Source organism: Nyctereutes procyonoides, unplaced genomic scaffold (genome assembly GCF_905146905.1).
Source record: "Nyctereutes procyonoides isolate TBG_1078 unplaced genomic scaffold, NYPRO_anot_genome, whole genome shotgun sequence".
NCBI lineage: Eukaryota > Metazoa > Chordata > Mammalia > Carnivora > Canidae > Nyctereutes > Nyctereutes procyonoides.
Genome location: NW_026575047.1, coordinates 29,116,819 through 29,141,883, shown reverse-complemented (window position 1 = coordinate 29,141,883; position 25,065 = coordinate 29,116,819). Strand labels below are relative to the sequence as shown.

Genomic DNA, 25,065 nt, shown 5'->3' with positions numbered 1-25,065 from the left:
TTTTATTTTTTGGGTCAGTCCCTGGTTTTAATATCGACTATGTGTCAGCCACTGTGCAGGGCACTTGACAGCTATCCAGGTGATTCCTATTATTTCCCTTGCATCCAAGTACATTCTGTGAGGATGTATTTATGGAGTGCTTCCTATGTGCCAGGCCCGGCTATGGGCGGGAGACCATGGCGAGCTGGACAAGGTCCCTGACCCCAGAGAGCTTAGACACTTAGAGTTTCCGGAGAAGAAGACAGTTTTTGTCTAGAAATTGAGAGGCTTAGAGGCTAATCTCGCTGGGCCTACAGCTAATGTTTCTTAACTCATTCTAAAGCCCTGCTCATCCCAGAGCGACTTGCCTGTCCCCAAATCCTTGGGGCTTGGCTTTCGTGGGGAGCCAGACCACTGACACACCCCACACACTCACAGAGCCCCATCTCTGAAAGTTGCAGCAGCTAATATTCTTAATAATCCTTGAGCATTTTTCCTGTCCCAGACGCTTTCTCACATTTAATCCTCACTACAGAAGAGTGAAATAACATGCCCAAGGTCACACAGCCCATCAGGATGAGTAGGGATCTGATGAACGGGAGGCACGGAGTTCCAGAGACAGGAGCTGATGCTGTGCACTGACCCACCTTTCAGATCTGATGCCGGTTCTGTGCACATTGCGTGTCTCCACAGAGAACTGCCCCAGAGAAATGAGACCCTTTCTGTCTTTTTAGGACCTGGATGTGCAGCTCAAGGAGGCTCGGCAGGAGAACTCAGAGTTGAAAAGCACTGCAAAAAAACTGGGGGAGAAGCTGGCTATTGCCAAAGACAGACTGATGCTGCAGGAGCGTCCTGTGAGCCAGAAAACTGGTGAGATGCACTGCCTCGGGTTTTTTTACACAGAGAAGAGCAGCTGTCAGGTTGGCTGGTGCTTCTTGCAGCCTTGAGACGTGGAGGAGCAGAGCGAGGGGCAGGGCTATGTGATCTGACTCCTGGTAGGTGAGCTCAGTCCAGGAGGGGACAGGTGAGCTGCCTCCCAGAACTGCCACAATACAGAGAGCTAAAAGGCATGATACAGAGGGACCTTTTGCCCCCAAATACTTCTTCCCTGGGCCTACCACATGCCCGAACTTCTCCACCCTGGCTTTTCATCCATGCTTAAGCAACACTTCGTATTTTTCCCATGATTTCACACAGTCTCGTTACTGGGTCTTCCCAATAGGTCTGTGAGTGGGTGTTGTTAGTGTCCCCCATGGTCAAGATAAAGAAACGAGGCTGAGGAAGGCTAAGTGGCTACCTCAAGGCCACTAGCTCGAGGCCACTACAGAGTGCCTTCCAGTAGAGTCTTTTATCAGAAAGTTCTTGAATACCCACAGTGTGATCAGCTTGATACTAGGAGATGTAACAAAGGCACAAAACATGGGCTCTGCCCCTAGGGAGCATATGGGACAGTGACTTCACAGCCCAGAGCAATATGGTATCATATGGTGGCCCAGGCAACAAGGGAACGAAGTGTCCTGGAAAGAAGTCACCATGGGCTGGAAAAGAGGGGAGGGGGAGAGGTTTGAGTTGGAACCAGGCGTATGTGGAGGATTTAGTGCAGTGTTTTCAAAAGTAGGGCATGGATACCTCCTGAGAATATGGGAAGAAAACAATGAGCATTTCTAGTTATATTTATTTTTTGTCTCACGCTTTGCATTTAAATCTTTTGAAAGTATATATATCCAGGAATGTGCTCAATGTTTTTTTCAACGTATGGAAAGCACCATCAAAAAGCTTTGACAATAATTAGTTTAAGAAGCTAGAACAGGGCAACCGTTTGAACCCAAGATGCTGCAGGAACAAAGACGACAATCACCACTTTGACAGCTCTTGAGGGCCAGAAGGCCAAAGAGCAGGAAGTCCACTAGGCAGTGACGGGCAAAATAGTCAAATAGCAGAATGGGTACCTGGCTGCAGAAGACCTTGAGTACGAGGTCAAGGCCAGGGGCATTTTAAATGATGTTAAAACTTACACTTGCAGATGACGTGAAGACGGAACTAGTTTCAGAGAAGGAAGCCCTAGGGAAGGCGAATGACCTTGAAAGCCGCAGTCTTCATCCTCAGCAGGACCCAAGCCTTCCCAAGGAGTGTTTGTGCACCAAAGAAGGCCCAGACATACAGGTAATGTCTGACCCAGTCCTGGGAATGGAGAAGTCACAGGAGGCTTTGCCAGATTGAGCTTCGGGTAGAGGCCAGTCTCCAACCATGACAACCACTTGGCAGCAGCAGGTCCCATGGTTTTAGGGGTAGATGTGTGGGTGTGAAGTTCCAGCTAACTTCCTGCCACTTGGAATTAGGCTACTAAGGAATATAGCAAAATTCTCCCAACTTCTATCATTGGCTCCTGGGAAACTGGAAACTTGCACAGGACTCCCACTATTGGTTCCAAATCGAAATAAGTAAAGCATTCTTGAGACACCGCCCTTGTGGGCTGGAATGTCTGCTCCTGTGACCAGAGGTACACAATTCCAAGGAGCCCTTTGCTGATGGTGGATAGACTGAAGTCTCTTACGAAGATGAGAAATACGGTCCTACGAACTTTATGGCATCTTGTACTACATGCTGTAAAATCAGCGTGTAAGTGTTGTACCAAAGAGAAATAGCAATTCCTTGCTCCCCACCTCATGCTGGCAGGTTTACAAGGGCCTTTTTCTTTTTTTACAGACCAAGAAAGAGGCGAATATGGAGATGGAATATATGAAGCAACAATATGAAGAAGACCTTCGTAAAATCAAACATCAGACAGAAGAGGAGAAGAAACATCTCAAAGACCAGTTAGTGAAGCGGCTGGAAGACCTGGTGAAGAAACATACCCTAGAAATCAAGTCTGTTCGCTCTTCAGTGGAGGCAGAGAGGAGAAAGCTGCAGAAGGTGGGACCCCCTTCAGAGACCCTGTTCATATTCTCTCTTCTTTCATCTCCCTCCCTCCTTTTCTCTTGTATTTCTCCCTTCCTTCCTCAGACATTTACTGAGCTCCTGCTGTGTCCACATCTAAGCTCTTTGTCTGACCCAGGGAGGTGAGGGTCTTTTGGAGACACCCCTCAAGCTGTAGCCAGTAGGTAGGGCCTAGCATCGTTGACAGGAGGTAGCATTGTATCCTCTGAGCATTTAACTGAGGAAATTCAACTCTCCTCAGCACAGAGAGAAATAACATGAAGCAAGCACCCAGGCCCTAGCAGTTGCCTGGATTCAAAGCCCAGCTCTGCCACCCTACAGCTCTGTGAGCACAGTGAATTATTGAATGCGGGCCCCTCAGAGGGAAATCTTGCATGCCTTAGGTTCCTCATTTATAAAGCAGATGATGATAATAGCACCTCCTAGACTAGCTGCGAGGATTAAATGAGGTAATCTGCATGGGAAAGCAAAGCATAGTATGTGCCTGGGGCATAATAGGTAGATGCAGGTGATTAATCAATCAGTGGCTTGCCAATGTGAGAGAAGATTCTTGGCCTCTGGGTACTGCTCCAACTTCCCATCAAAGGAGGCAGTTTTCTGCTTGAGGAGGAATGCAAAGCCTCATCTCTTCTTGTTTGCTGGGGAAAGCAAATAACACCGGTGACTTTTAGGAAAAGAATGAAGTATAAATCAATAGTATTGCGAACATAGTCTCTTTACGATGCAAAAGCCTGCATTATCAGCTTTGACTCTTTGCTCAAAGACAATCATAGAACGTTGAGGGATGTGGTGTTACGTGGTGGTTAAGAGTAGTAGGTCCTCAATAAATGTGTGTGGGGGTAAATAAACTCACAGAAGACCCAAACGAGTCCTCGTCTAAGAAGTTCTGACACTTCCACTAGCTGGGTGACCATGGACAGGTCACTTAACTTCTCTGAAACATGATTTCTAAAATAAGGATAAATACTTCGAGGACTTGTTATGTGGATTCCTTATGGTAGTGTATAAAAACTTTTACTTAGTTCAGTGCACAGCATGTAGTAAAAGTTCGGGAAATGGCAGCCCCAGTGGCTCAGCGGTTTAGCGCCACCTTCAGCCCAGGGCGTGATCCTGGAGACCTGGGATGGAGTCCCACGTTGGGCTCCCTGCATGGAGCCTGCTTCTCCCTCTGCCTGTGTCTCTGCCTTTCTCTCTCTGTGTATAAATTCTCTCATAAATAAATAAAATCTTTAAAAAAAAAAAGTTCGGGAACCAGTGGCTGTGATTAGTTACCATGTCCACTGGGTGACATCATGTGTGTTAATATCAGTTAGTTGCCTACTATACTTTTTTTTTTTTAATTTTTGTGTGGGCTCACTATAGTTTGTAAAGCATTTTATTCTTAGGAACACGTTTCATCTTCCCAACAGGATTACAAAATGGATGCTCATAATTAATTAATTAGTTAATTAAATTTTTAAAGATTTTATTTGAGAGAGAGAGAGAGAGAGAGCATGAGAGAGGGAGAGAGAGCATGAGCTTGGGGAAGGGGTAGAGGCAGAGGAAGAAACAAACTCCCTGCTGAACAGGGAGCCCAATTAGGGGCTGAATCCCAGGACCCTGGGATCCCGGCCTGTGCCAAAGGCAGACGCTCAACCAATTGAGCCACACAGGCGGCCCAAGAGGTGTTCATATTTTGGAGATAAGAAAACAGGCTCAAAGATGTCATGTATCAATTCACACAGTGAGTGCTGGAGCCAGTATTAAAACCTGATAGCCTGAGTCCGGAGCCCATGGTTCCCACCTCTGACCTAGGCAGAAAGCAACTGTATGGAAAGCATTTTCCTCTCATGAGCTGCAAATGGTCACACAAATCCAAACCTCACACAAATAGCTGAACACTTTCTATCCAGAGCCACAGTCAGTGGGAGGAACAGTAGCTCTCCCAGAGCTACAGGTTGCCCTGGTAACCTGTCAGCCAAGCCTGACTCTGAATGTAGAAATCCCATTTCGGCTTTAATCAAGGGACATGAGTCCATTTGGGAAATGAATCACATAGAAATAAATCGTGTTTCCCTCCTAATTTGGGGTGGGGGTTATGCTCCCCTCCTTTTTTTGAGGATCCCTTAGACCATTTATGTTGAACATAATTATCACTAAGTCTACCATGTTGCTGTTTTTCTCTTTGTCCTATCTGTTCTCTTGTCTTTCACTTCTTTTTCTGTTTATTTTTGATTTATTGAATTTATTTCTTGTATTCCCATTTTTGTCTTCACTGATGACTTATTAGCTATTTTTCCTCTTTTTTAAAGATTTTTTTATTTATTTGAGGGAGCGAGAAAGCAGAGTGAGCAAGAGAGAATAGAGTGGGGGGAGGGGAGGGGAGAGGGAAAAGCAGACTCCCCCCTGAGCAGAGAGAGCCCAATGATGTGATGTGGGGTTCCATCCCAGGACCCCAGATCATCCCGAGCCAAAGGCAGACACTTAACTAACTGAGCCACCCAGCCACCCCTCTATTTTTCCTTTTTTCTTGCAGGGGTGGGGTGCTCTAATGATTATTCTAGGATTTACAACATGTTTCTCTAATTTGTCATTGTCTGCCACCAAATATTATTTTACTTCACACACACATACACACACACATATATTCACTGTACAAACCTCACAATACATTTCCATATATCTCTTCCTGACCTTTGTGTAATTGTTGTCATACATTTCACTTTATACATATTACAAGCACAACAGTGCATTGCTTTTATATTTCCTTAAAAAGTCAGTTATCCTGTAGAGGTAAGTTTTAAATGAGAAAAAATATTTGTTATATATTTTATATTTTTAAATTGTAATATTATATTTATAATTTCCCATTTCCCATTTCTGCAGTGTTTGTTGCTTTGGCCTGAAGAACTCCCTTTAACATTTCTTGTGGTGTAAGTCCACTCACAGCAAGTTCTCTGTTTTTATATGTCTGAAAATGTCTTTATTTTGCTTATTTTTGCTAGATTTAGAATACTAAATTTACGTGTTTTTTTTTTTCTTTCTAAACTTTAAAGATGTCATTCAACATTTTTTGGTTTGCATTTTCTTCTAATGAAACCTTGGCAGCCCTCTTATTCCCCCTGTGTATAATAAGTCTTTTTGTTCTCTGACTGCTTTTGAGAGTTTATCTTTGCCACTGGCTTCCACACCTTCATTATGGTATGCCATGTATGAGTTTCTGCATGTATGTTTTTCTGCTTGGGGTTCATTGAATGTCCTGGATCTGTGGGTTTATAGTTTTTTCTAGTTTGGAAATTTTAAGGCCATTACCTCCTTCGAACTCCCCTCCTTCTTATATTGTCCTACGAGTCACTGAAGCTCTGTTCCATTTATTTTTGGTCTCCTTGTCTCTCTGTGCTTCAGTTTGGAAAGTTTTTGTTGCTATAGCTTCAGGCTCATTCATCTTTTTTCTTTTTTGTGCATCATATAATTTTTTAAAAGCCTATTTGGTTTATTTTTTCATTTCCAAAATTCTATTTGATCCTCCTTTACCGTCTCCCTTTCTCTCCTCATTATATTTATTTTCCTTTAAATTCTTGGGCATGTTTATAATTGGCTCTTTTAGCATTCTTATCTGTCATTTGGGGTTTGTTTTTTTTTCTCTGGTTGAATTTTCTCCTGGGTATGATTCAAGTCCCATTTTCAAGCTTCTTTGGATATTTAGTAATGTTTCATTGGACACTGGACATTAAGCATTTAGAGTGTTAACGTGTTGAAACACTTCATTTTGTTATCAGCATATTATGAGGGCTGAATTTTGTTTCAGCGAGCAGTTAAATTACTTGTGAATCAGCTTCATCCTTGCCAGACTTATTCTTTTTATTGTTAAAAGGTACCATTTTATAGGCTTTTAAAAAATTTTTTAGGATAAGTTTAGAGTAACATTTGCTCTGGTGCCATTTTAGCTTTATTACTGAAGTGTGACCCTTTGTGGGGTGTAATGCCCCATGTATTGATTAAGATTGGTGTCATTACGATTACTGATGGTGATTCTGAGTGACATCTTTGACTTTGTACTCATTGACTCTTGCTGCTGCCCCATGAACTTTATTATAAATACATTCCAAACAGTAATGTTTCTTCTAAAAAAAAAAGTTAACATATTTTCCTTTAAAAATATGAAGTCCAGGTGATGATGTCATGTGGGCCATGGTGAGAGCCACCTGATGATTGACCAGCTGAGTTTCCTGGTGATTGACCGCATGAACAAGACCAAGCTGAGAGCCTCCTGGTGATTGGCTGGGGCGCAGCGGTTCCCACAGGAGGCATTGGGATGAACCCTGGCTGTTAGAAAAGCCCAGCACCAGGCATGCCTGGGTGGCTCAGTGGTTGAGTGTCTCTGCCTTTGGCTCAGGTCGTGATCCTGGGGTCCTGGGACCAAGTCCTGCATCAGATCCCTGCAGGGAGCCTGCTTCTCCCTCTGCCTATGTCTCTGCCTCTCTATCATTCTCTCTCTCTCTCTCTCTCTCTCTCATAAATAAATAAAATCTTAAAAGAAAAGAGAGAAAAGTCCAGCACCTGCCAAAGGCATCGCTGGAGGCAGAGAGGGCCCCTCTGTTGCAGCAGCTTCAACTCGGGTTCTCTTCTAGGTTCTGCATTCCTGCCACTGGCAACTTCTCCCTGACTGGTCCTACCCCAGCCTCTCAACCACACTATTCACTCCACTTCATGTGCACTTTTACCTTTCTGCCCCTCTGGGATCCTGTAAGTCTTTATACCAGCACTGGGCATCACCTGGACCCAAGCCCCGCAGCAGGGCTGGCCAGACCACCCCCTTAATCAGTCCTATTTGGCAAAAAGGTGGGGGGCTCTGAGAAGCACAGTTTAACGTATCCTCATCCAGTTGGGCAGAGCCCCTCTAATCCTCTGGGGTCATAACCTGGCTCAGCACAGGGAAGCCAGTGGCATGTCCTGAGGATCCCCTGGACATTCTGCTGAGCTGGAGCTTCGTTTCCAGGGTCAACACAGGAGAAACTAATCCTCTAGACACATGTAGAAGTGGGAGCACACCAACCCCACAGCATAGATTCTCTGAAAGAATCTCCCAGAAATATAGCTGATGTGGAGGTCTCTGGCCCAACTCAGCGTGGGCCAACAAGTCTCCAGGATGCTAGGCTTGCCAGGAGCCCTCCAACTGGGAGCCCTCCAAATCAACAGAGCACAGGACAATTGAGTCTTCCAGCTGGACCAACCAAGAGCCCTTTGACCACGAGCCATTGACCTAGATCATCACTAGGCAACCAAATCCCCTGGACCTCCAGACAATAGGTAATTCTCTAAATCAACTCAGTACAGGGCTAACAAGTCCCCAGAACAGTGAGCCCACTAGGCTCCCTTCTGCCAAAGCCCTCTGCCCCAGCCCACCGTGGGGTAAACACGTTGCCTAGACACTGGGCCTACCAAGAGCCTTCCAACTGGGAGCCCTCAACGCAGCAGAACACAGGGCACTTAAGTCCACCAGACACTAAGCCAACCAGGAGCCCGGTGACCTAGCTCTTCACAGAATGAACAGGATGAATCTCCTGGACACCCAGGTGATGCCAAGCTTTCCAGCCCATCAGTACAAGATGAACCGTCTCCCAGACCCTTGGCCGTTGGGGAGTTCTCTGACCAACTTAGCACAGCGCTGTGGAGTCCCCCAGACCCTGGGCCTACCAGAAGCTCACCAGGTCGGTTCAACACAGGGCAAACTAATCCCCTGGACACCGGGCTGATGGCAGGCTTTTTGATGAGGATGAGCACAAGGCTACCAAGTCCCCCGACCGATGGAGAATGCTCCAAACTCAGCATAGGACTAACCAGTCCCCAGGGCAGTGGGCACCCTCATAGTAACAGCCTCTGACCCAGCTCAGTGTGGCACAAAAAAGTTACCTGGACGTACAAGGAGTTCTCCAACTCAGCAGAGCACAGGGCAATCAACCAGCTGAGGGGCCAACCAGGAGCCCCTCAACCAGGAACTAACTGACCCTGATCAGCCACAAGGCAATCAAGTCCCCTGCACTCTCCACCAATGAGGAATTCTCTGAACCAACTCAATACAGGACAATGGACACCACCAGACAGTGGGCCCACCCAGGAGCCCACTGACCCAGTTCAGCACAGAGCCAGCTAATTCCCTGGACACCTGGCTAATGACCAGCCCTTTGACCCACATCATTTCAGGGCAAGCCAGTCCTCTGGAGCCTTGGCTGATGAGAAATTTTCTGAACCAACTTAGCAAAAGCCTAACCAGTTCCAAGGACAGTGGGCCCACTGGGTGTCCTTGTTCCCAAAGCCCTCTAACCCAGGTCAGCATGGAGTCAACAAGTTGCCTGAACACTAGGCCAACCAGGAGCCCTCCAACTCAGCAGAGCACGGAGCAACAGAGTCTACCAGACACCAGGCCAACCAGGAGCCCTCTTACCAGCTCATCACAGGATGAACTAATTCCCCCGACCTCCCAGCCCACCACATATGGCATATGGCCACCAAGTCCCCTGAACACCTGGCCAGTGGAAAATTCTCCAAGCCCTCTGGTCAGCAGAGGGCTAACCAGTCCCCAGGACGGTGAGCTCACTGGGCACCCACATACCACAAATCCTCTGATCACACTCAGAATAGGCCAAACAAGTTGCCTGGACACTAGGCTAACTAGGAGCTCTCCACCTCAACAGAGCACAGGGCAATCAAGTCTTCCAGCTGGGCCAACCAGAAGCCCTCTGGCCAGAATCCCCTGACCCAGATCATCACCAGGTGACAAAGTCCCTTAGACCCCTGGCTGATGGGGCATTCTCTGCAGCAATGTAACATAGGGCTAAGGAGTCCTCAAAATAGTGGGCACACTGGGCACCCTTGTACCACAAGGCCTTTGACCCAGCTCAGCATAAGATAAACAAGTTGCCTAGACATTAGGCCAACTTGGAGTCCTGCAACTGGGAGTCCTCAACCTAGCAGAACACAGGGCATTTGGGCAATTGAGTCCACTAGATACTAGGCCAACCAGGAGCCCTCCAACTGGGAGCCCTCAACCCAGCAGGACACAGGGCATTTGGGCAATTGAGTCTACTAGATACTAGGCCAACCAGGAGCCCTGTGATCCATCTTCTCACATGGTGAACTAATCCCCAGGACACCCAGCTGACCACAAGCTTTCTGACCCACATTAGCACAAAGCAAACAAGTCCCTGAGATCCTTTGCTAATGAGGAATTCTCTGAACCAACTTAGCACAGGGCTTTGGAGCCCCCCAGACACTAAGCCCACAAGTTGCCCACCAACCCAGTTCAGCACAGGGTAAACTAATCCCCTGGACACCTGGCTGATGACAAGCCCGTTGACCCAGGTCAGCACAAGGCAAGCAAGACCCTTGGACCCCTGGCCAATGGAATTCTCTGAACTAACTCAGCATAGGGCTAATGTCTCCAGAACAGTGGGCCCACTGGGCACCCTTGTACCACAGGCCCTCTGTCCCAGCTTGGCATGATGAAAACAAGTTGCCTGGACACTGAGCCATCTGGGAGCCTTCCAGCTCAGCAGAGCACAGGCATCATGTCTTCTAGCTGGGCCAATCAGGAGCCCACTGACCAGGAGCCCACTGACCCAGATCAGCACAGGGTGAACAAATCCCCCAGATATTCAGCCAACCACTAGCCTTCTGACCCAAATCAGCACAAGGCAATTGAGTCCCTTCCACCCCTGGCCAGTGGGGAATTCTCTGGATCAATTTAGCACAGGGCTATGGAGTCCTCCAGACACTGGGCCCATCAGGAGCCCACCAACCCAGTTCAGCACAGAGCAAAATAATTCTCTGGATACCTTATTGATGGAGAATTCTCTGAACCTGCTCGCACAGGGCAAAGGGGTCCCCAGGACAACAGGTAGAAGGGGCACTCTGGGACCAGGACTACTTTGACCCCAGTTAGAATGGACCAAATGAATTCCCCAGATATCTGACCTAGTAGGAGCCCTCCAACTAGGAGCCACCCCACCCTGCTCAGCGTGAGGCAAATGAGTTCCCTGGACATGCTGCAGACCAGAAGCTCTCCTACCAATCAGCAAAGGACAAATGAGTCCCCTGGCCACCCAGACAACCGCAAGCCAACTCGTCCATTTCATAGGTCAGAATGAGTCTCACAGACTCCGCTGTTTGGGAGCCTCTTGTGAGCCCTATAACCTGGCTCAGTTCAGGGCAATGAGCCCCTGTATAGCCAAGTGACTGGGAGACCTTGGACGTGGCTCAACACAGGGCAGATGAGGCCCATGGACACCCAACGGACCAGGGATTCTCCAACCCTGCTCAGCACAGGATAAACAAATCCCCTGGACAATGGCCTGAATGCAAACCCTTCAAGCCAGAGCCCTCTGACCCAGCTCACCACAGAGCAAAAGAGTCCCCTGGACACCTGACCAACTGGAAACTCTGCCACCCCAGCTCAACAAAGGGTGAATGAGGCTACCAGACACTTGACAGTCCAGGAATTCCACCCAACTTAGCATAGGGCCAGAGATTCCCTTGGATGCCTGGCTGTCCAAGAGTTTAGTGCAGGGAAAAATGAGTCCCCTGGACATCTCCTCCAGTGGAGGAGCCAGGACAGAGACTGTGAAGGTAGAGGTTCCTCCCTCTGTGGGAGGCTGGCCCCTCCAAATGTCACTCAGTTGTGGCTGAATGCTGAGGCCCTGACCAGCGCTTGGAACCACTCAGATTGTCATCCCCATATTAGGTCGCTGTGTGGACATACTGGTGGGCCTGGCCCTCAGACCTCTGGCCTGGGACCAACTTCAGCCTGGTATCCTGGTGGCATGTCATTTGGGAAGCCTTCATCTTCTGGGGAGTTCTCTTTGGAGGGAGCAAAAGACACCAGGCCTTAAATGAGAGAGGCCAAAACCTGGGAGGCCTGCCTGTAGAAATGAAATGCATCGAGAAATCTGACACATTCGACAGAAAGTTGGAACTTGTGAAAGAAGCTTTTAATACAAAGAGGGAAAGGAATAAATCTCTCTTTCAGAAAGTGTCTGAGCTAAAAGATTTGCTCTTAGTGTGTGAAGAAGGAAACCAAAGACTGAGAAATCTGCTTTGTCACTGGGTATCACAAGAAGAACATAATTGAATGCCTTGCCCTAGAGTTCGGCTCCCCTGGCCACAGCATGAGGAGGCTGGGAGAAAGTTCCAGATGAGACTCAGGCCGTGAGCATAGAGGAGGCATAGGTTGAGCTTCTCCAGGCTCAGGACAGGTGCTTCTGCCTGGAGGGGGAGTGGAGGCCTCCAAGGACAGGTGAAGCAGTGGGGTCAGAGGCAGGCTGATGTCCATGAGCTGGAGAGCTCCGCCAGCAACGTGCATGGCTTCCTGGAAGCGTTTGCCCATGGAAATGGTGATGTCCCCATATACCCCCCTACCCAGGAGGGCAGAGAAAAGGAGCTGGGGTGGACTGGGGTTCACCTCCTGGAGTGGGAAGTGACATGAATTTCAAGATTTACATGAACTTTAAATAAACACTTTAATCACGTAAACATAATTTATTTAAAATAAACAATCCCTGGGTGATTGCAATGCACACCCTGAAATTATAGGCACCGCCAGGCATCACAAGTCACTGTGTTCTCCAGAGGGTGGGCAGGGGTCTCCATGGCTCTCCATAGAGAGCTGACACTGAGCACAACCTGCCTGTCCTTGTCACCACTTTCACACATGCGGACTCCTCTAGATCTCAAAGCCAACCACTGAGGTGGGTGCCATTCTGATAGAAAAGAGAAGCAGAATATCCTCACACAGGTAATTCTGCAGAGACCATTTCTGGCCCAGAACCAGTTTATATTAAACCAGTTTATATTAAACTTGGGTTTGGACTCTGATGTTATGGCTGCTAACTCCAGTCACAACAGCAGGTGCTTCTCAACTGCAGGCTCCCGCCTGATGCGGGTCTTCAAAGAGCACATGTGAGATGAAGACCAGGGTGGAGAAGGCCAGAGAGGGAGGCCATTCCCTCTCTCTGAGGAAAGTGGTGTGCGGTGAGGACAGTAGGTAGAGCCTGGAGAGCGTGGGATGGTGGGCTGCATGCTCTGAGCCAAGGAAGCACTGCAGGGTTGCAGGGAGAGATGTGGAATTTGCTCTGCTGCTCTAGGTGTAGGACTGGATGGAGGTAATGAGGCAGAGCAGGAGACAGGTGGGAACAGGTGCATCTGGGAAGCTGGATGGTGTCTGTGGACCCAGAGGGTGGTGGTCCCTTCTAAGAGGCAGAGCTGGAACTGATGATGAATTGGATGCTTGGGAGGTGGGGAAGGAGGAGGAAACCAGGTGTTTCCAGCTCCAGGGGCAGTGGGGGTGGGAGCTCAAGTGAAGTGTGGATCCCAGTGAGCTGGGGCCCACCTGCAGCTCCAGCCAAGGTGGAGGTGAACAGACTCAAATTGTGGCACCCGGGTGGCATTCAGGTCAGTGCATTCCTAGCATCCGGGGGTAAACTGGAGAGTGGTAAAGAAGCTAGGTATGGGGGCAGGGGGAAAAGGTGAACTTGATAGAGATTTGGGTGAGAGGCAGGCTGTGCTTCTAAGATGGTGGTGCCTAAGTCATTTTGAGAGTTGCTGGTTGTGGGAGCCAGTGGGGAGGGTGGTAGAGTTCAGGTAACTGGGACTTGAGGGGCAGGTGGATCACTTCTGCGACCCAGCATTGAGAATGTCCTTTGCTTAGCTGCTCAGACTCAGCTCACCTGCTCCCCAGGTCCCCAGACATAGCAGCTTTCTGGAGACAAAGGGACCAATACAACCACTTTGGGGGTGTATTCTGGAGCTGCTCATCCTTTTCTGAGTCCCCATCCTTTATCTGTCAAATGCAGACAACTCTGGTGGGAGTGGAGGTCAGAGGGTGAGTGGGAAGAGGCAGGAGATGGCAGGTTGGGGAGGGGATTTGCAGGGTCAAAGGACAGATGGAGTCCTTAGGTGGATGGGGCGGAAGGAGGGCAGGAGGGTTCACTTAAGCTACTTCCTGTCCTGGCCCTTTCCTTCTTGAAGGCAGAGCATCAGCTCTGGGAGGAGGGCACACTGGGCACTGCCTTGGCCCCACACCTGTCCTTCTTTGCCCTATTGGTCACAGAGTGCCCCAGCCCAGCACCTTCCTAGCCACAACCCAATGCTAGATCCCTCCTGCCTCCTCCACCACTGCTTGGCACCCACATGGTGGGCCCACTGGGCCCACAAGGAAGCCTTGGGTTCCAAAGAGCCAGGGTGGGAAGGCTAGCTTTAAGGAGCTAATCTGGAATGTGTTGACAGGTACAGCATCAGGATAGATAGATAGATAGATAGATAGATAGATAGATAGATAGATAGATTTATAGATCCACAGGAAGCTGCAGGTAATACAGAAAGGTCCCTTCAGAAAGACACCTATCACCCATTTTACCCCAGTGGTGACATCTTACATCACTGCAGAGCAGTGTTAGCACCAGGAAACTGACATTGGCATCATGTGTGTGTCTGGTTCTATAATTTTATCGCATACATTCACATAAGCAACAGCACAATCCAGGTGCAGAACTGCTCTGTCAGCATGAAGATTTCCCTCATGAACCCACCTTTGCCCCCACCCCTCCTGCCTGTGGCCACTACCAATCTGTTCTACATCTTGAGAGTTTTGCTCTTTTGAGAATGTTATGTGAGTGAAATCCAACAGCTGTGACCTTTTGAGGGTGGTTGGTTTTTTTCATTTTCACTCAGCATAATGCCCCTGAGATCCATCCAAGTTGTGTATATCAGTAATTCTTTCTTCTTTAATGCTGAGTTGGGTTCCATATTATGGACATATTACCGTTTGTTCATCCATTCACCTTTGGGGGACATTTCAGTTGTTTCCAGCCTTATGGGTAAACACATAGTGAACATTTGTGCACAGTATTTTGTGTGAACTTAATTTTTCATTCTCTGGGATAAATGTGCAGGAGAATGTTTTTTTGGGTTGTAGGGTTTATATTTAGCTTTTGAACAACCTATCAAACTATCTTACTAGAGTGACTATACCTTTTACATCCCACCAGTAATGTATGAGAGATCCACATCCTTTCCAGCATTTGATGTTTTTACCAGTTTTTATTTTAACCAGCTGTCCTCACAGGTAGGTAGTGATACAAAGGTTTTTGTTTGCATTTCCCTAATGGCTAGTGATGTTGAATATCTTCTCATGTACTTATTTGCCATCTGTATAGTCCTTTTGGTGAAATGTCTGTTCATGTCTTTTGACCATTTTCTATTTGGTATTTCATGGGTTTTTTTCCTGTTGAGTTGTGAGAGATCCTGATATATTCTAGATACACATTTTTGTCAGATATGTAGTTTGCAAATATGTTCTCCTCTTCTCTAGAGGAGAAAGATCCTAGCAGGATCTTTAATAGGGCAAACGTTTTCACTTTGTTTAAAAAGATTTATTTATTTATTATCAGAGGGAGGGGAACATAAGTGAGGAGGAAGGGCAAAGGGCGAAGGAGAGAATCTCAAGCAGACTCCATGCTGAGTGCAGAGCCCAATCCCACGACCCTGAGATCATGACCTGAGCTGAAACCAAGAGTTGGACACCTACCTGACTGCACCACCCAGGCCCCCCAAAAGTTTTTACCTTTGATAAAATCCAGCTTATCAAGTCCTTTCTTTTATGGATCATGCTTTTGATACCGTTTCTAAGTACTCACCAAGCCCTATGGGCTTAAACAACAGAAATTACTTTTCTAACAAATACTATAGTTTTTGCTACATTTTCACAGGGTCAGTTGTTTCTTCCTTTCCTTTTCTTTTTTTTCAGTCATTTTATCTCTGTTGTTCTGATGAGATAATTTCTATAGTTCTGTCTTCCACTTTATGACTCTTCTCTAGATTCCTCTCCATCCTGCTGTATTGAGCCTATTTACTGTGTTTTTAAAATGTTCAGTTATTGTATTTTTCCAGTTCTACATTTCGATTTAGTTCTTCTTTGTATCTTCTGTTTCTTTGCTGAGGTTTACTATTCTTCTTTTGTTTCAAGGATATTTGATTGCTTGTTGAAGCATTTTTATGATGGCTACTTTAAGATCCATCAGGATCTTGGCTTTTGGGGTCTTTGGATAGTCTAACTTGTTTAAGATGGCATTTTTCTTGTCCTTTGTATGATGAATGTTCTTAATTATATCCTGGATATTTGGGGTGTTATGTTAAGAGACTGTGGATCTTCTTAAATCTGGTGTATCAGCAGGTGATTGGTCTCCAGAAGTGTGGCTGCAAGTGCAGTCCCAGTTAGGTGCTCAAACTAGAAGGAACAAATCAGAGCCTGGTCAGAACAATAGCTGCTCGGCCTGGCCAGATGCAACTGGGAAATTAGAGGACAAACCATGTGGAAAGTCACATCATCATGGCATTATTCCCTGCAGGCAGCAATGAGGGCACATGACAACTAAAAACATGTTGTTTGCTGAATTTATTTCTAAGGATGGATGAGAACTTTATAGTGACCAAAACGCTGTTTGGGAGTGGGGAGTCCTCAGGAAGTGTCTGCTTCTGTGTGTTAAGCACAATTGAGAAAAATAAGAGTATGCTGGTGGAAATCAGGAGAGATGGGCTTACTGGGATGGTTGGCATTGATGTTGGATTTGCTCAAAACTTAAATCAAAGTGGCCCTGTCTTACTAGTGTCCTCATCCCAGGCCTCATCCACCCAATGCCACCCCCAACGCCCTAGAGGGAGCCTGGGCCAGGATTCAAGCCCTGAAGATGGATGGGCTGGCTCTGCCAATGAGCTAGGGCACTGCACTGACATGAGATGGGGCACACATTCCCATCCCTACCCACCCACCCCCAATTTCCAACTTGGGAATGACCTCTGCCCTCATTCCCATCACCAAAGCATAGTTATAGGGGAAGAAAATCCTGGTGGTCAGCCCACCTGGAAGCCCCAAAGGTCAGTCTCTCCTTCCTCTACATCACTCTGGGGCAGGCTTGGGGTCCCCCACATCGCTCAGGGAAGTGGACCCCCAGCCAGTGACTCCAGGACCAAGGATCTGGTGGAGGGCTCTCCCTCCTGGCAGGCACCCAGGACCATTCTGAGGCCTGGCCCAGCTGTGAGTTCCAAGTACCTGCCTCTTGAAGATTCTCTCCTGCTCAGGTTAGCCAAGGCCATCTTCACTTACACTGAAGAACCCGGGTGACACAGAACTGCTGCAGTAACTTGATTTTTCACGTCACTCCCAATTAGAAGGAAGGGAATATCCTCATGCTTTCCAAAGCATGGATCGGGCATTTCAATCTGAATCTGTCTACACCCAGAATGCCTACCTTACACGCCATTATGTCTGGCCCCACAGGCAGAGGAGTCCATCCACTCAGGGCTAATGAAAATCTATCTTTGAGAAATTCTTTTGCCAAAATAACCCTGAAGTTATGCTACACAGAAGTCAGTTTTTTAAAAATGTAAGTGGTGGCCTGAACCACACTCTCAAAGTCAGGCATTTCAGTTCCACAACAGAAAACTGAAGATGAACTCACGCTGTTCATGCCATGCTCCTCACTGCGACAGAGGCAGGAGGACTGGACTGCAGGGTGGTGGGCTGGGGTGGGTGGCCTGGCTGCAGCTGCAGAGGTGCCCTGGGCTGACTCACTGGAAACAGCGTTCTGTCGCAGGACAGCCAGCCTGAAGGGAGCATGGTTGCACAGCACGTAGAAACCCTCGTAGACATGTTTTCCACTGTGAAAAATGAAGGAAATGCCATGGGACAATGGTGTGCAAATGCACAGAGATGGTCACCCTGACTCCCCATCAGCAAGTGGCCTCATTCTCCCACTTGCTCATGCCCAAAGTGTCCTCCTGAACTCCCTCTTCTCAGTGTGCCTGTCAGCCATTTCCATCTGTGGGGACATTTTTTTCACTTTAGGTCCATTTGTCAAGGCAACAGCTGAAGCTGTAATTGATTACAAAACCCTGGGATGTTAGGCTGTGTAAAATTAGAAATAGCCACTGCTTTCTGCTAAGAATCTTTCTAACAGGGGTCTATACTGTCATGACAGTGAGCATGCTTTGGCAGAGTTAGTGAGTGTCTCTACCAGGAGGTATGTTTAACGAAACTTTTGTTCAACAAAAGTTTCAGTGACTGGTGACTAAGAAGCTAATCAATGAAATAAAAACATCAGAATTTTGCTGAGAGGATGGGTTCATTTCTGATGGTTTGGGAGACAAAAGGATAATGTAGATATCATTTTTAGCAAATGAACTCTCCAAACAACAAGCCCTGCAAAAGGGATCATAGATTTACTGAAGAGACTGTACCTATGCTCAGTGTCCACCTCATCTGACCTTACAGTCTAATTGCACCCCTCTTTTTTTCTAAGTGACTGAACCCAGGGCCACAGGCCTGACCTGGACTTGCCCCCACAGATAGTGTAAGGGTGTCCTCCAGGTGATCAGTAGCAGCATCTCTTTAGATGCTCAAGTCAGACATGACTTCTTCTTCATGTGTCACATTCAATTAGTTATCAAACCATTTGTCCACTTCTTTGATGGCCCTGGAATATATCCAGTTCCCTCTGTCTTTGGTGGTAGCACGTTGGTCACCCAGCATTTCTAGCTGGATTGTGCAATGATCTCTTACTGGTCTCCATGTGTCCCCTCTCCATACTTCCTTGAATCCAGTCTCCATTCCAAGGGGATCTTCTGAGAACTCAGCCTGGGTTTCAAACTCTCCAAAGGCCCCCTATCATCTTCACAGTGTAGTTCAAATTCCTTCATGTGGTTTTTAAGACTCTACATGGTTGGACTCCTGTCTGCCTCTCTGGTTTCATCCCACATCACTCCTCTGTTCAATTCTGTCCTCCAGCCTTTCATCATTCATTTGATATTCTTTCCCTTCTTGGCCTTAATGCCTAGCTCCCCTTTGACAGGGAACCGTCCCCCCACCAACTCCCAAACTGACCTGTCTCATTTTGTCTAGTTTCTACTGATCCTATTGGTCTTGGTTTAAATATTGGTCTTTCTAGAAGCTGCTGCTGCCTGGCCTAGTGTCTGGTACCCCCTGTACCTGCCTTAGCATAGCTGTCACTGTATTTCATTATAATGAAAACCTATTTACTACTTGTTTTCCCCACTGGGATACCCTGTTCACTAATACATCCAGTGATGTGTTAGAGCCAACTTGTACTGACTCCTGAGAGGCTGTTGTCACATCTTTTCCCAACTCTCTGTTCAGAGAGATCATGGTAGTAGTTTGAAATCAGCCACAGTAGGAGCACTTAGACCATGGAAATCAACAAATGCTACAAATCAATTTGATTGATTTATTGATTGATAGGAAGCCAGTTGCTTAACATTGACCAGCACACAGTCACTGTATCCCTAGCTCCTTCAATACTCAGAATATAATAAATACTCAATTAATATTGATTGGTTGAATGAGTGAATGACAGGTTTCCATTTAATCTCAGATCATCACCCATCACACAAGCCTTTGCCCCCCACATTCCCATGTCAGCTCAAGTGCTTGTCACTCCTTGGAAACAGAACAAGGCTTTAGTTCCTGAAGGCTGGGCTTCCAACTTCTTCACCCTGCTTTGCATCTGGGGCCTGTCCATGGGGCCTCCCTCAACTTTGCTGTCACAAAGGTGGGAAGACTTTTCAGTCAGGTGTTTGAACTGGATGCCCCATTTCCCTTAGGATGGCAGAGAAGTCGTGCAGCCAAGCAGTCAGCCTTGCTGAGTTCAAATCTTGACTTCTCCACTTACTGGCTGCATAACCTTGAGCAAGTCATTTAACCTCTTTAAGCTTCATTTCTTTGTTATGTAAGGAATTTCAACAATAGTACACAGTTAATAGGATTTTCAGAGGGATCAAAGTGAGTATTTGTATAAAGGACCTGGCAAACGGTAGGCACTCAGTAAGTGTCAGCTGCTATTATTATTCCATTTGCTTGCCGTGGGAGCCGAAAAGTCTGTAATCAATTGACAGCACAGAAGACCAGAGCTGCACATAACCTCAGCCTCACAAAAATACTGGAGTGTCCCAGGGCTCTCTGTTTTTGAATCTCTCCTGTATTCCTTTATTTTCTCTAGCTTTTTTCATCCAAACATGTAGCTTAATATGTTCTATATGCTGATGACTCCCAGATGCATATCTGTAATCCAGAACTCTCTCCTGATTTCCAGACCCATGTGTCCACCTGCACACAGGACACCTAACACAGGTCTCAAACTCAGCATGTCCCCAACGAGCTCCTCCTGCTGTCCACCAACCTGCTTCTTCTTCTGTCTTCCTCATCTGTGTTAATGGCAGCACCAACGTCCCCCTGCTTGAGTTAGAAACCTTGGTGTTGTCCTCAACGCTTCCCTTTTCAAGATGCTAGCAGTCTACTGAGAAAACATCTGTGGTTCTATGCCTGTCGCCAGGTCCAGCCCCCTTCAGCTCCCACCTGGGTTCCTGCCTGAGCGCCCTCACTGGCTTGCCTGCTGCCCTGCCTGCCCCCTCCCCCCTTCAGTCTGTCCTCAAGACAGAAGCCAAGTGACTTTGCTAGAGCTGAGTCATATCACTCCACTTCCAAATGTTGGCTTTCATCTTACCGATCTATCTTTACCATAATGTATGAGGCTTCCTGTGGTCTTCCCCGTGTCCTCTTACCCTCACATCCTCTTCCCCGTCTGTCACTCCACTCCAGTCACAAAGGCCTCCTCTGTGTCCTTAGAACATTCCAGGGCCTGTGCAGGTCCAGGTGTACTCATACCAAGACATCTCGTTGGCTAGCCTTCTTCCTTAACACAGGTCTTTACTCCAGAGTCACTTTCTCCCAAGGATTTGTCTGGCCAACCTATGTGAACTGAACCCAATCCCCTCGACCCTCCATAGCTCCTTTTCCTGCCTTGTTATTTCTCCTGAGCGCTTGTTGCCATCCAAAATGGCGTGTACTACATTGCACCCATTGACTTGGCTGCATCTTTTATGCCGACATGAGCTCCTGGCAAGTAGATGTTTTGTCTTTTCTTATCTCCAGCTCTGAGAACATTGCTTGACACATGGTAGGTCTCAATAAGTATCTGGAGTTTCAATAAATATCTGTTGAATCAATGACCTGTTATCTACTTGTAAAGGCCAACTAAGAGGAACAGAATATTTCATCCACTCTTCTAGATACTTACAAGATTTCTCCCCAAATAAGCTAGATTGGAAATGGTAGGCATCTATCAGAGTAATAGTAGTACTTATTATTTATCCATCCCTTACGCAGCCAGAACTGCACTGGGCATGGAAGGAACACAATGAGTCATAGAGAGGGTAGGAAATGTGCTCAAGATCACACAGCTAAAAGGCTGTGCCATTTGCATGGTCCCCAGAACATTCCTCTATCTGGATCTTCTGTGTAAAGCTGTCAGGCTGTGGTGAGGAACCATGGAGGAAGCAACCCCGTGAGCCCCATCATTTTGACTAAAGTATGGAAACTGTTGGGAAGACCACAAGAAAATTTTGTTCTGATTTTAGTATTTCCCTGCATCTGAGAACATAGTTGGCTTCTTGACTTATGGAACACTGAGAATTGTGTCAGTAATGAGCATTCTTTTCTTACTTGACACTATAAAACCTAAACCCAGATGTCTACCATGTCCCACCCTAATATATATCAGATTTGGGGTATAATCTTAACATTTGTTTTCTTTTGACCCTATTGTGTATTTCTAATTTATGTTTTCTTTTATTTTATGACTATTGCAGACTTCTTTTTTTAACTTGAAGTCGAATTTAATAACTGTACAGTTATTTCCTTTAAATAACATAAAAGCTGAGATACAGAAGTCAGTGCCAAGAATGAAGTAATGGTTTATATAAAATGCTACTTACTCTAGACTTACTCATTCCAGTGACTTTTTAAATTATTAATCAATCATTTTTTAAAAATTTTATTTCAGTATAGTTAACATACAGTGTTATATTAGTTTCAGGTGCACAATATACTGATTCAACAATTCTTTACGTTACTCAATGCTCATCATGATAAGTACACTCTTTCCCACTCACCTCCCCTCCAGTAACCATCTGTTTGTTCCCTGTAGTTAAGAGTGTGTTTTTTGATTTGTCTCTTTTTTCTCTGTATGTTTGTTTTGTTTCTTAAATTCCACATGTGAGTAAAATCATATGGTATTTGTCTTTCTAAGTCGGACTTATTTCACTTAACATTATACTCTCTAGATCCATCCATATTGCTGCAAATAGCAAGATTTCATTCTTTTTTTTTAATTGTTTTATTTTATTTTTTTTAAAGAACTATTTTTTTATTTTTATTTATTTATGATAGTCACAGAGAGAGAGAGAGGCAGAGACACAGGCAGAGGGAGAAGCAGGCTCCATGCACCGGGAGCCCGACGTGGGATTCGATCCCAGGTCTCCGGGATCGCGCCCTGGGCCAAAGGCAGGCGCTAAACCGCTGCGCCATCCAGGGATCCCGATTTCATTCTTTTTTATGGCTGAGTAGTATTCCTGTGCGTGCGCGCACGCGCGCGTGTGTGTGTGTGTGTGTGTGATATCTTCTTTATCCATTCATCTGTCAATGGACATATGGGGTGTTTCCATAACTTGGCTATTTTAAATAATGTTACTATAAACACAGGGATGCATGTATCCCTTTGAACCAGTGTTTTTGTATTCTTTGGGTATATATCCAATAGTCTAATTACTGGATCATATAGTAATTCTATTTTTAATGTTTTGAGGATCTCCTTGCTGTTTTGCATCATGACTTCACTTCACATTCCCACCAATGGTACACAAAGGTTCATTTTTCTCCATATCCTTGCCAACACTTGCTGTTTCTTGTGTTGTTGACAGGTTCTGACAGGTATGAGGTGATACCTCATTGTGGTTTTGATTTGCATTTCCCCGATGATAAGCAGTGTGGAGCATCTTTTCATGTGTCTGTTGGTCATCTGGATGTCTTCTTTGGAGAAATATCTGTTCATGTCTTCTGCCCATTTTTAAATGGATTATTTGCTTTTTTGGTGTTGTATGTTTATTTTTTTAAAGATTTTATTTGTAAGTAATCTCTACACTCATTGAGACACTCGAACTTACAACCCCAAGATCAAGAGTCACACACTCTACAGACTGAACCAGCCTGGCACTCTGAGTTGTATGTTCTTTATTTATTTTGGATTCCAACCCTTCATTGGATATGTCATTTGCAAGTATCTTCTCCTATTCGGTAGATTGTCTTTAGTTTTGTTGATTATTTCCTTTGCAGAAGCTTTTTATTTTGATGTCCCAGTAGTTTATTTTTGCTTTTCTTTTTTCTCTTGCCTTAGGAGGCAAATCTAGAAAAATTTTGTTATGGTCAATGTCAGAGAAATTACTGCCTTTATTCTCTTCTAGGATGTTTATGGCTTCAGGTCTTACATTTAGGTCTTTAATCCATTTTTAATTTATTTTTTGTATGGCATAAGAAAGTGGTCTAGTTTTATTCTTTTGCATGTAGCTGTCCAGTTTTCCCAACACCACTGGTTGAAGAAACGGTCTTTTTTCCTGTTGTATATTCTTGATTCCTTTGTCAAGGATTAATTGGGCATATAATTGTGGGCTTATTTCTGGGCTTTCTATTCTGTTCACTGATCTATGTGTCTTTTTGTGCCAGTACCATACTGTCTTGATTACTACAGCTTTGTAGTTTATCTTGAAATATGGAATTGTGATACCTCTAGTTCTATTCTTTTTCAAAATAACGTTGGCTATTTGGGGTCTTTTGTGGTTCTATACAAATTACAAACCTTAGGATTATTTGTTCTAGTTTTGTGAAAAGTGCTACTGATATTTTGATAGGGATTACATTAAATGTGTAGATTGCTTTGGGTACTATGAACATGTTAACAATATTTGTTCTTCCGATCTGTGAACGTGGACTATCTTTCCATTTGTTTGTGTTGTCTTCAATTTCTTTCATCAATGTTTTATGGTTTTCAGAGTAGAAGTCTTTCACTTCCTTGGTAAACTTTATTCCTAGGTATTTTATTCTTTTTGGTGCAATTGTAAATGGGATTGTTTTCTTAATTTCTCTTTCCACTGCCTTATTATTACTGTATAGAGATGCAATGGATTTCTGTATATTAATTTTGTATCCTGTGATCTTTGTGGTAAGCTTCTTTGAATCCCTTTGGGATAAGGCAGGGTATGAATATGTACATGTTCTGTCTATGCATTCATACCTTGTATGAATAACTCTTCTAATCATCATTTAGGAAGTAGAAGCACAGTTGGAGGAAGTGAAAAAGAAGTCAGAAAATGAAATCAAGCAGCTGGAAGAAGAGAAAGCAGCCCTAAATGTGAAGCTCCAGAATTCTCTGCTTGAGGTAAATTCTGAATTATGAGTCTTGGTTAACTGAGTTGCCAGGAATCTCAGAAAACTGGCCTGACTTCCAAACATTCCGCATCCATGGAAGAAAGGAAAGGATTTCAGCCTGACAAGAAATCTGTCTCAAGGGGCATAAATTTAGCTTTGAGTATCAGAGAGCCTGATTTATGGAGGTTTAACAAAGAGGCGTTTAATGTCTCACATAAAAGAAGGAGGCAGCAGGCTGCTGGGGCTGATTCTGTAGCTAAATGATGATATCAGGCCTAGTATATTTGAGATTCCCACAGTCTCTTCTCCCCCTGGGCTATGTCCTCACTTTCCTGGGTATTTGCTGCTTTTGACTTCATGGGGCTCCTTCCTCTATTGAAAAAAATATTAAAATTATATTTTATTGGTATAAAAATTAATATAGCCAAGCTGCATTTTTACCTTCTGACTTTAAAAGAAATTCAGATATTGTCATAGCTTCTAAAAGTACTGTGGGCCCTAGGCCCTGTGCCCGCTGCATCTAATGGAGAAGTCAGCTCAGATTCCCCCAGGCTTGGAAAATGACTGTCATCACTCTGTTGTCAGGTCCAAATTTACACCAGAAAGCAGGGAGGGGCGGTGATGTCCAGGCCTGCCCACTTCATCAGGAAACCACAAGCCCTCCCAGAGGGCTCCCACTGACTCCTCCTCCCATTGGTAACATCTGTGTCATGAGGCCAGCCTGGGAAGGCACAGTGGAGCAGGCAAGGGAGGAAGTAGAGAATGCCCGTAGGCCAGCTGAACATCACAGTTTGCCATGTGGGTTCACCTGTCCAGACCACCTACCACCCAAGGTCAAAGTTTAAAAG

General features: G+C 45.7%; 1 protein-coding gene across 3 annotated transcripts in view; it reads left to right on the top strand.

The window, feature by feature from the left end:
- FAM184B (family with sequence similarity 184 member B) overlaps positions 1-25,065 on the top strand; it is a 134,696-nt gene that overhangs the window by 62,559 nt on the left and 47,072 nt on the right. For all 3 annotated transcript variants that reach the window (XM_055326484.1, XM_055326483.1, XM_055326485.1), the window contains exons 3-6: positions 714-849; positions 2,003-2,142; positions 2,686-2,892; positions 24,117-24,227. In XM_055326484.1, coding sequence (XP_055182459.1) covers positions 714-849; positions 2,003-2,142; positions 2,686-2,892; positions 24,117-24,227 — 594 coding nt within the window. The remainder of the gene's footprint in view (positions 1-713; positions 850-2,002; positions 2,143-2,685; positions 2,893-24,116; positions 24,228-25,065) is intronic.